Raw genomic sequence first — 12,045 nt, 5'->3', positions numbered from 1 at the left:
ATAGACTACTGTATTTTAAGCATTTCCTCAGTTCATTCTGAACAACACACCAACGGTGAATTGGGGACAAACCTTAGATAGGAGATGCTCTCGAGCACCGAAACATCAACAGCGGACTTGCAGTAAACCTCATTTTAGGGTGCCACCTAGTGTTGAAACAAGTGTTCTCAGCCTCAAAAATTAGCAGGCTACTTAGAATTTTTGGAAGCACATGCACAAAGCCAGATTATGAAGATTAAAAAAAAACTAATCCTTCATTGTGCAGGTAACATGTCAGTAAGCATCAGGAACTTTTAGGGGACTAACAAAATGAGCTGCCAGAAACCACACAATGACTAATATTTGTAGACTCCAATGCAAAATTCAAATGAGCTATTTTAAGGAAGCTCAAGAATCCTTAGAAAAACACAAAGTAATTCAATACTCGAACACAGAAACTTAACAGCAATTCTGAAGAACATTTTTTTTTAGTAAATTTTCAAAGGGTAAACAAGTCCTTGAGCTGAAAAGTACACTAAGTGATATTAAAAGTGTGATAGAAGACATCAGTAGCAGAATTGATCAAGTAGAACAAGTAGCTCAAATATAGACTTTTTTTTTTGACAGGCAGAGTTAGTGAGAGAGAGAGAGAGAGACAGAGAGAAAGGTCTTCCTTTTTCCATTGGTTCACTCCCCAAGTGGCCACTATGGCCAGCGCATTGCAGCTGGCGCGCTGTGCCAATCTGAAGCCAGGAGCCAGGTGCTTCTCCTGGTCTCCCATGTGGGTGCAGGGCCCAAAGACCTGGGCCATCCTCCACTGCACTCCCGGGCCACAGCAGAGAGCTGGACTGGAAGAGGAGCAACCGGGACAGAATCCGGGGTGCCAGCACCGCAAGCAGAGGATTTGCCTAGTGAGCCATGCCGCTGGCCAAATATAGGCTTTTGAAAACGCAAACTTTAAGGAGAAAAGAAAGAATTTGGCGGGATGAAAGGCTTAAAGGAACTTTGGTACAGCATAAAAATATCTGACTTATTGGGGTTTAAGAGGAATGTGAGTAGGCCAAAAGGGCAGAGAGCATATTCAAAAAGATGATAACAAAAACATCCAAACCTAGAGAAAAGGGCAACTATCCAAGTACAGGGAGGTCAAAGTTCACCCATCAGACTTAACTCATATAAATATACCCCAAGACAAATAAGCGAACTATCCAATTTTAAAGATAAAGAGGATTCTCAAAGGCCCCGGAGAAAAATAGCACATAGGTGTCCAAACTCACCAGACTGCAGGCTTCTTGGCTGAAATTGTACAGGCCAGGAAGGAGGGGGATGAGACTTTGACAGTACTGATGAAAGCAAAAAGAACTGCTACTAAACAGTACTGTTGCCAGTAAAGCTATCCTTCAGGTGAAAAGGAAAAATACTTGCATACAAGAAAATCTGAGAGAAGTTATCATCACCATCCCTGTGTAGAAGAAATGTTAAATGGAGTTCTTCAAATCAAAAGAAGCAGACACTCATGCAAAAGAAGATACCAGAAGGTGGAAAACTAATAGTTATACATGTTGTATAAGTCTTTCATATCTTCAATATGAAGATTAAAAATCCAAAACAAAGATAATAGTAAATCACATTGTTAAGAGATAGACAACATAAAAAGATGTAAAATAGGACATCAAAAATGCAAAATGTGTGGAGGAATGGAATATAAGAATACAATTAGTGTCTTCTCTTTTTTTCTATATAATAAATGCTAAGTTACTGGTTTCAAAATAACTTGTTATAATTACAAGATGCTTTTGGTAAATCTCATGGTAACCACTAAGCAAAACTCTGTAATAGACACACCAAAAATAATAAGCAAAAATGGGACCCATGTGATGCAGCAGATTCAATTTTTACTTAAGATACTGGTCTTCCATATCAGAGTTCTGGTTTAAGTCCTGGCTGCTCCACTTTTGATCCCATTTCCTGCTAATGTGCCTGGGAGAGGAGCAGAGGATGGCCCAAGTACTTAGAACCCTGTCACCCATGTAGGAGACCAGGATGGAGTTCCTGGCTTCAGCCTGGCCAGGACCTGGCTTTTGGGGCCATTTAGATTGTGAACCACCAGATAAAAGACCTCTTTTTCCTTGTGCTCCCACACCCTATCTCCTTTTTTCTGCCTTTGAAGTAAATAGATAAATAGGGGCCGATGCTGTGACATAGCAGGTAAAGCCACCGCCTGCAGTGCCAGCATCCCATATGAGCACCGGTTCGGTCCCGGCCGCTCCATTTCTTATCCAGCTCTCTGCATAGCCTGGGAAAGCAGTAGAAGACAGCCCAAGTCCTTGGGCCCCTATACCTGCGTGGGAGACCCGGAGGAGGCTCTTGGTTCCTGGCTTCAAATCGGCATAGCTATTGCCATTGCAGCCAATTGGGCAGTGAACCAGTGGATGGAAGACCTCTCTTTCTCTGTCTCTCTTTCTCTCTGTATGTAACTCTGACTTTCAAATAAATAAATAAATAAATCTTAAAAAAAGTAAATGGATAAGTAAATCTTTAAAATATAAAAAACAGCGCTAGAGCTGGACATCCATTTAAAGAAATTGCCCAAATACAGTCCTTACACTTTTCACAGAATTTAACTCAAAGTGAACTTCTAGGAGATAACATAAGAGAAATCTGTAGGTGCCCCTGCATTTGGCAATGAAGTTTTAGCTACAACACCAAAATCACAGTCCATGAAAGAAAAATTAGATTAAGCTGAACTTTATTAAAATTAAAAATCTTCAGGGTCAGCCTGAAGATTACACTACATTGTGGTGTAGCATATAAAGCTGCCATCTGTTACTCTGTCATCCCATATGGGTACCAGTTTGAGTCCTGGCTGCTCTGCTTCCTATCCAGCTCCCTGCCAGTGGTCTGGGAACACCAACAGAAAATGGCCCAATTGCTTGGGTCCCTGCCACCCATGTGGAAGACCAGGAAGAAGCTCCTGGATCCTGCCTTTGGTTGTGGCCAACTAGCGAGGAAACCAGCAGATGGAAGAACTCTTTCCGTCTCTCCCTCTCTCTCTCTGTAACTCTTTCAAATATTTTTTTAAGTGAAAACCTCTGTTCTTTGAAAGATACTGGTAAGAGAATAAAAATATACGGAGGGAATATTTGCGAAAATACATTTCTGATAAAGGACTTGTATCCAAAATATGCAAAGAACTTTTTAAAACTCAGCAATAAGAAAGCAGAAAACTTCATTTTAAAAAATAGCAAGAGATATGAATGAACACAAAGAAGATATACAGATGGAAGTAAGCATATGTAAACATGCTCCACATATACATAAAGGTATTCTCAGCAGTAGTTGTCATTGCAAAATGCTAGAAACTTCAATGTCCATGAGTTGGGGATTAGATATTATGGGACCTCTGTAATTTTCAGTCATGATATTCAGCCATTAAAAAGGAGGCAGCTTATATATGGAACATCCACCATATTGAATTGTACATGGTTATTGTAAGAATAACACAAAAAATGGATAAATTTGATTCCTTTGGAGATGGGGAAAATTATGGGATGAGGCATTTGATGCAGTGGTTAAGACACCTCTTGGGACTTCCACATTCCATATCAGAGTTCCTGGATTTGAATCCTATTTCTGTTTTTGATTCTAGCTTCTTGCTAATACACACCCTGGAAGGTAGAAAATGACTCAAATTCTTGGGTCCCTGCTACTGATGAGGGAGACTTGGATTGAATTCTGAGCTTCTGGCTTTGGCTTGTTCTATCCCTGGCTGCTGTAGTCATCAGAGGAGTGAAGATCTTTCCATGTCTGTCTACTTGACTTTGAAATAAAAACATGAAAATAAATTAATGTTAAAAATCTAGGTATCAAAGCATCTGCCTCTAGAGTATGGATGAGTTGAATACCATTAACAACATCAAAAAGCCTAAATGTCCCCAGGATCTTGTACCCAGGAAATTCATAGTCAGAAAACCCTTCTGTACACCCACTTAAATAGGAATCACTCATCATTTCTTCTAGTATCTCTGCAGTTTAGTATTTTGTGGTTAAATATTTGATCCACAGTTGTAGTTTATGAATGAAGTGGGAAATGAATCTAACGTAATTGCAGTATTATTTTTTCTTACTTCTAACATTTATTTATTTTGTGTATTTGTGTGTATCTCATATATGCAACATTAGGGACATAGTAATTCTTCTCACCATACCTGCCTTCCCACCAACTCTCCCCCATTCCTCCTCCCTTTCCTGTTTATCTGTGAAGGAAAAAGAAACAGAAAGAAAGAAAAAAGGAAAGAAGGAGTGAAAAAGATAAGAGAACTGTTCCTCAACAGTCTAGACAAGGGCTGTTCCATGTTACTGTGTCTCGAAGGTGATTTCACTTTTTTTTTCTGCCTTCCTTTTTTCTCTTCTTTCCTCCCCCTTCTTTCCCTTTAGAAACTTAATTGTCTTTAAAAAGAACCCAAGGATGATACATCTTTTGTGAGCTCTTAGACATAACTATAACTTATGAGACATAATAATATCCTCCAGTTAATACACTAAATGAAAATGATTCTTGAGAACAAATTTTACTATTAAGTCTCATGGTACAACTCTTTGGGGACAGAGGTATTGTATGGGAAGTTAATGCACAGTGACTCTTGCTGTTTATTTAACAAATAACACTCTTATGTGTGACATCAGTGATCACCCAAGGCTCTTGACATGAGCTGCCTAGGCTATGGAAACCTTTTGGATCTGCTAGCTCGACAAATCCATAAGCAAAGTGGAAGTTCTCTCCTCCCTTCAGAGAAAAGTACATCCTTCTTTGGTAGCCACTTCTTTCCACTGGGATCTCACCCACAGGGGTCCTTTATGTAGGACATTTTTTCCAGGGTGTCTTGGTTTTCCATGCCTGAAATGTCCCCCTGGGCTTGCAAGCCAGACTGGAATGTGTTAAGGGCTGATTCTGAGGTGCTATGAAGTAATTGTCATTCTGAATCTGCTGTATGGACTACTTCCCATGTTAGAGCCTTCGCTCCTTTTTAATTCTATTATTGTTTCCAAACACTTAGTCCTATTTATATGATCATTTAAACACTTGATCCTGTCTATATGGTCACTTTACCACTTATTCCTTTCCATTTGATTTTTACACTTAAGTTGCTATTTTTATCAGCCAGCTTAAGGGATTTCAGGGTTCAATAGCTAGTTGTTAAGCTGTACTCTTAGAAGGAAGTCCATTGGAATGTATGTAGGACTATAATGCTTTGCAGTTGTGAACTTCATACATTTCACAATTACAACTTTAGGATCTGGAAAATTCTTCCCACAGTGCCCACCCACCCCTTCCTCTTCCCTTTCTTATTCTCATTCTTATTCTTTACTAAGATCTATTTTCATTAACTTTATGCATATATGATTAACTATGTTAAGTATAGTGTTCAATGAATCATATGAAAGAGAAAAATGGAAAGTATTATAAAGGAAAAGATAAGCAAAATATAGAATAAGAAGCTGTTCCTCAACAGTCAAGAGAAGGGCTGTTCAACATCACTGCTTCTCAAAGTGTCAATTTCATTTCTACAGGTTGTCTTTTTGACACAGACCTGGGCTGTCCCTGTTGTTCTTGCTGGGCTTCCCCCTGTGAATTCCCATGGCTTTATCGCAAACGTGTAGTTCCTACCCTTTTTAGATATTAATCTTGCCCTGCATGATTTGGACTGTCCTATCGCTATTCCGCCACCTTGGAACCTCCATTGCAATATTATTTATATTTGTAAAATATTAGAAATTATCTGAATGTCCAAATATAATGATTGCTTGAATAAACCATGGTGTGCACACATTACACACACATATCATGAGTCATTGTTGATTTCTTTCCTTCCTTTCTTTCCTCTTCCTTACATTCAATCCATCATTTCAGCATCCCTAGTCTTGCCTGAGTCAATGTCATTTCTTGCCTATTCTCCCTACTTCCTTTCTCAACCCCCTTTAATATTCTTTATGTAGCTGTTTTGTTTTTTACACAAGCCAGGGTGCAACACAGACCTGTTTAAACATCAAATGGCTTCATATGAAACTTAATATAAGAATCTGAACTGTTGAGTGTGGTCTACTGATCTGGTCAGCTTTTGGGCTTCATTGTCTGTGTCTCTTTCCCAGGCTCACAAAATCCAGCTACAAAGCTCCTTGCCTCAGAGTCTTTACGCATCACCTGGAAGGCTCTTCACCATGTCTGTCCCTTCTGTCACTCAAGTTTCACTTCAAAATCCTCTACAAAACTTTCTTTGGCACCACAATTTCATATTTTACCCTCCCTCTTTCTCCCAGTGATTATCACACTTCTCTATTTTAATTTCTTCATAGTGCTTATCAGTAGAAGTAAAATTTCCTTCCTTCTTTCCTCTTTGCATTCTCCCTTCCTTATGTTTCTCACCCTCCAGATTGTAGGCTTTGTCAGAGAAGACATTTTATCCTTTTTCTTTACTTCTGTATACCTAGTTCCTGGAGAGTTGCCACAGTCCTGGCACATAGAAAAACACTGTGGATATGAGTATATGGATATCTGGGTAGACGACTATACCCATTCACTTAATATATACATGATAGCAGGTAAAGTGATCAGGTTACTTCCATGAGAAACATTAAATACTATGGTCAACGTGCTCAAATAAAGAATAACTGAAAAGGGGTAGACATTTCGGAGATTTAGGAGGGAAAATACAAGAATACATGGTGCTTTGCTCAAAATTGTTTTTCTTTTTAAGCAGATTGAAGTAATAAGCAGAGTTGGGGGGGGGGGTAGAATCCTAGAAGCAACAGGAAGGGCGAGAAAGAGATGGAGCAATTAACTACATGTATAAAGTGGAAATAATGGGTTGGGGTGAACATAGTTCAGTAAGAATTAGATCTCTTTTTTACTCTGTAAAAGGGCTGGCACAGATTATGTGTCTACATTCAACTCTTGATTTTCTAGAAAAATACAAGGAAAAAGATCCAAAATAAGAGGGTAGTTTGAGAAAAATTTATTTGATTTTTAGAATTCAGCCAGAGGTATTTGTCACCCCTCCCAGTGTGACCATAAATAAAGTGAGTAGAACAAGACTACCCTGGTTTTGCCCTGCTTAAGTACAAACTACTTTTTTGTTCTGTGTTCATACACTTTTATTTTATTTTAAGATTTGTTTATGTATTTGAAAGACAGAATTACAGAGAGGCAGAAGCAGAGAGAGAGAGAGAGAGAGAGGTCTTCCATCTGCTAGTTCACGCCCAAGATGACCATGATAGCCAGAGTTGCATTGATATGAAGCTAGGATCCAGGAGCTTCTTACTGGTCTCCCATGTGGGTGCAGGGGCCCAAGGATTTGGGCCATCTTCTTTTGCTTTCCCAGGCCATAGCAGAGAGCTGGATTGAAAGTGGAGCAGACGGGACTCAAACCAGCACCCATGTGGGATGCCACTACTGCAGGTGGCAGCTTTACCTGTTAAGCCACAGTGCCAGCCCATATACACTTTTTTTAAAAAATATTTTATTTATTTATTTGAGAGGTAGGTTACAGACAGTGAGAGGGAGAGACAGAGAGAAAGGTCTTCCTTCTGTTGGTTCACTCTCCAGTGCCCGCAATGGCTGGAGCTGTGCTGATCTGAAGCCAGGAGCCAGGTGCTTCTTCTTTGTCTACCATGTGGGTGCAGGGGCCCAAGCACTTGGGCCATCTTCTACTGCTTTCCCAGGCCACAGCAGAGCTGGATTGGAAGAGGGGCAGCCGGGACTAGAACTGGCACCCATATGGGATGCTGGCGCCACAGGCATAGGATTAACCTACTGCACCATGGCACCAGCCTCAATACACTTTTAATAATATGTATTTATGTTTAAATATAAGTGATGATGTTTAAAACAGAAATTTAAAAAACAAAAGCAAAAAAATGGAGTGAATCAGAAGAAGGAAGATCTCTCTCTCTTCCTGTCACTCTACCTTTCAAGTAGATGACAATAAATAAAAATAAACATTTTAAAATGAAGAATAAAACAGGTTATTTGTCCCAATTTACATATCCTTGATCAAAATGGAGAACCAGATGTGAGACCTGAAAGATGAATCTGGTATTGTTCTTACTCTAAATAAATCATTAATGACATTAAAATAGTCTTTTCCAGACAAATTAGAGAGACACTGGGAAAATAATTTTTGATTTGCACAAGAAATAATGTACTGCTTTTTAGAATGAAAACACTTGAGAATAATTTTTGTTATGAATAATTTAAGATATTTAGGGATATTCTATTTTTGGGTAAAGTAGTTTTAATGGGATTTTAGTAACGTATGTATGACACATATTTTTTTGAAATATCTTCTTGAAAGTTTGCTTTGATAGTGAATCCAATCATTCAAATTGTTTTCTCTCAAGACCCAAGAATGCCAAGGCATTGCCAGCTTTGAGTTTATCCTGAAAAAAGAAAAGATTTTATTGTAAAATATTATTTATTTAAAAATTTTAAAAATTTTATCTGAGAGGCAGAGAGAGTCATAAATACATACACAGATATGGGGTGGAGGGGGAGAGAGAGAGAGAGAGAGAGGGAGAGAGAGAGAGAGAGAGAGAGAGAGAGAGAATCTTTTACCCACTGATTTACTCCACAGATGCTTGGGATTCAGGAACTCAAGCCAGAAACCATATGGGTGGCAGGGACCCAACTTCTTATTACGTCTGCCTCCTGTGTGTTAGCAGGAAGCTGGAATCACGAATGGAGCCAGGACTTGAACCCAGGTATTCTGAGAGGGGTTGTGGGTATCTCAAGTGAGATCCTAACTGCAAGGCCAAATGCCTGTCCTTATTGGTTGTTTTAAAAGTACTTTACTGAGAGTCTTTATCAGGTTTTTCAAAATCAGCTCTCCAATATGAGAGAAAAATTTTAGTAGGTTATACAGTGAATCTCTTATCTAAATCCTCTTGGGGCATTGTTTGCCCAATTGTCTGAAATCTAAATCTGAAACTTCATTGTGGGAAGAGAGGAAGAGTTTTGTTTTGTTTTGTTTTGTTTGTTTTTGAAAGAGAGAGAGGGAGAGAGAGAATGAATCCATCTCCTGGTTTACTCCCCAAATACCATAACATCTAGGAATGGGCCAGGCTGAAATCAGGAGTCTGGAACTCCATCCAGGTCTTCATGTGGGTGGCAGGGGCCCGAGTACTTGGGCCGTCCCCTGCTGCTTTCCCAGGCATGTTAACCATGAGCTGAATTGGAAGTGGAGCAGCTTGGACTAGAGCTGGTGTCTCAGGCAGTGGCTTAACCTGCGGTGCCTCAGCATGAGCCCAGAGAGGAAGAGCCCTCTTAGTGAAATGCCCTTCTCTGGAACCCTTTAGTGGTCCCTTCTGTGGCACTTGAGGACTATTTGGAGGTGAAGAGAGAGAAAAGTACACTTCAGGTCTGTAGCACAAGAGGGCTGAAACAGTGCCCAGACGTCACAAAGCCGCTTCCCTACTCCTAGTGTATGCGTGGTCCTTTCATGTGGCCCTGGATACAAGGTCAGCTTTTTCAGAGCAGAAGTCTATCGATGAAGGGTTTCAGATGAGGGTAAAAATCAGTACATTTCATAGATTGCACAGGAGAAGAGGACTCTCCAGTTTTTCTCTACCTACTCCTCCCCATAGAGTATCAAATCTGCAGGAAGAAATGATTTGAGGGGCAACTTTGTGCTATCCTGTTGATTTGTATCCGGTGTGTAGCTGAGTTGGAAGGAAGTTTGTATGCTGTTGTGAGACATCTGCACTTTTAATGGATCTCAGCCTTGAAGAGTGGATGATTTGAGGGCCTCTTAGCAGGGTTCTTCCCTGAAGCACACTTGGGTCATCCTCCTCTAGAGATTTCAGAAGTGATTGGAGCAACTATTTGCTTTACTTCTTAAAATAGCTTGGTCCCAAGTATCCTTTGGAGGGGGTATCCTTTGTTGTGTTGGGTGCAGACGTGATCCTGGGGTCCAGGGATTGGGGGCTGTATCTATGTGCTGTAACCCAGCAGTTAGAGCACCTTTGGCAAATCACTCAACCTCCAAGTCTTTTTTTCCTCCTTCACATCTCTGTGGTAGGGCACACTGCCTATGGGCCTCCCAGTGTTGCTGTGCTCATCAAATGGGTTTATCTAATTTTTAAAATAAATATTTTTTATTTGAAAAACAAACAACAGAGAATGGGGAGACACAGAGAAAGAGATTTTCCGTCTTCTGGTCCACTCCCCCAAATGGCTGCAACAGCCAGAACTGGGCCAGGCCAAAGCCAGGAGCCAGGAGCTCTGTCCTGTTCTCCCACGTGGGTGGCAGGGGCCCAAACACTTGGGTTATCTTCTGCTGCTTTCCAGGTACATTAGCAGGGAGCTAGATCAGAAGTGGAGCAGGTGGAATTTCAAATGGCGCCCATGTGGAATGACGGCATTGCAGGTGACAGCTTTACCCAGTATGCCACAACACCAGCCCCTGGAAATTTCTTCCTTCCTTCCTTCCTTCCTTCCTTCCTTCCTCTCTTTTTTTTTATTTGCAGATAGAGTTAGACAGTGAGAGAGAGAAAGACAGAGAGAAAGGTCTTCCTTCCGTTGGTTCACCCCCAAAATGGCTGCTACAGCCGGAACTATGCCGATCCGAAGCCAGGAGCCGGTGCTTCCTCCTGGTCTCCCATGTGGGTGCAGGGGCCCAAGCACTTCGGTCATCCTCCACTGCCTTCCCGGGCCACAGCAGAGAGCTGGACTGGAAGAAGAGCAACTGGGACTAGAACCCAGCGCCCATTTGGGATGCCGGCACCGCAGGTGGAGGATTAACCAAGTGAGCCATGGCGCCGGCCCCTGGAAATTTCTTCCTTCCTTCCTTCCTTCCTTCCTTCCTCCCTCCCTCCCTCCCTCCCTTCCTTCCTTTTTTTTTTTTTTTTTTGACAGGCAGAGTAGACAGTGAGAGAGAGAGACAGAGAGAAAGGCCTTCCTTTACCGTTGGTTCACCCTCTAATGGTTGCAGTGTGCCGGCTGCTGGTGCACCGCGCTGATCCGAAGCCAGGAGCCAGGTGCCTCTCCTGGTCTCCCATGCGGGTGCAGGGCCCAAGCACTTGGGCCATCCTCCACCGCACTCCTGGGCCACAGCAGAGAGCTGGACTGGAAGAGGGGCAACCGGGACAGAATCCGGCGCCCTGACCGGGACTAGAACCTGGTGTGCCGGCGCCACAGACGGAGGATTAGCCTGTTGAGCCATGGCGCCGGCCGGAAATTTATTTCTAATATTTCTATGGCTGCATAGATTCTACTATATGATATATTATTTATAAATGCTGCTTCTAGAATTTTATTCCAGTGTTACAATGAGTTACCTTGTATAGAATGTCATTGTGAATTCATGACAGTATAATATTTTTATATAAAAAAAACTTGAGAGGGATAAGCACATAAGAAACAATAAAGGTATAAAACAATAATTATTATTCCAATAAAGTATTAATCAGGGAATTTGAGGTAATCTGATCTCTTCTTAATTTTGGGTAACTTTTTCCATTTTCAACATTTGTTGTAAAAAATTAAAAACATTTTGGAGCCAGCACTGTGGCGTAGTGGGTAAAGCTGCTGTCTGCAGTGCCAGCATTCAATATGGGCACTGGTTTGAGTCCTGGCTGCTCCACTTCTGATCCAGCTCCCTGCTAATGTACTTGGAAAGCAGCAGAAGATAACCCAAATGTTTGGGCCCCTGCCACCCACATGGGAAAACAGGACAGAGCTCCTGGCTTCTGGCTTCGGATCAGCTCAGCTGCGGCTGTTGTGGCCATGTGGGGATGGAACCAGTGGATGGAGGCCCTCCCTCCCCACTCCCTCTGCTTCTTGTAACTGCCTTTCAAATAAACAAATAAATCTTAAAAAAATTAAAAACATCTAATACAACCTCTTAATTTATAGGTAAATGTTTGACAATGCAAGACTTTCAGTGCCTAAAGATGAGTCAGTTCTGGAGGGGATACTTCTGTGTGAAATACTAAGGTGTTTTTCCAGTTAACAACTAGCATAGATCAACATGAACTCTTGTCATTTGTTCATGTGTTCAAGCCTGTTGAGAG

At 41.3% G+C, this 12,045-nt stretch overlaps 2 protein-coding genes across 8 annotated transcripts in view; one reads left to right on the top strand and one right to left on the bottom strand.

The window, feature by feature from the left end:
• Positions 1-12,045, top strand: part of TMEM163 (transmembrane protein 163) — a 464,757-nt gene that overhangs the window by 3,955 nt on the left and 448,757 nt on the right. The window lies entirely within an intron of this gene.
• Positions 7,122-12,045, bottom strand: part of ACMSD (aminocarboxymuconate semialdehyde decarboxylase) — a 65,259-nt gene continuing 60,335 nt past the window's right edge. For all 3 annotated transcript variants that reach the window (XM_062185872.1, XM_062185864.1, XM_062185883.1), the window contains one exon: positions 7,122-8,415. In XM_062185872.1, coding sequence (XP_062041856.1) covers positions 8,353-8,415 — 63 coding nt within the window. In that variant the 3' untranslated portion in view covers positions 7,122-8,352. The remainder of the gene's footprint in view (positions 8,416-12,045) is intronic.

The sequence above is a fragment of the Lepus europaeus genome, chromosome 1, assembly GCF_033115175.1.
Source record: "Lepus europaeus isolate LE1 chromosome 1, mLepTim1.pri, whole genome shotgun sequence".
Lineage (NCBI taxonomy): Eukaryota > Metazoa > Chordata > Mammalia > Lagomorpha > Leporidae > Lepus > Lepus europaeus.
Note: the sequence above shows the minus strand (reverse complement) of the source record. Positions and strands in the feature narration are given on the sequence as shown.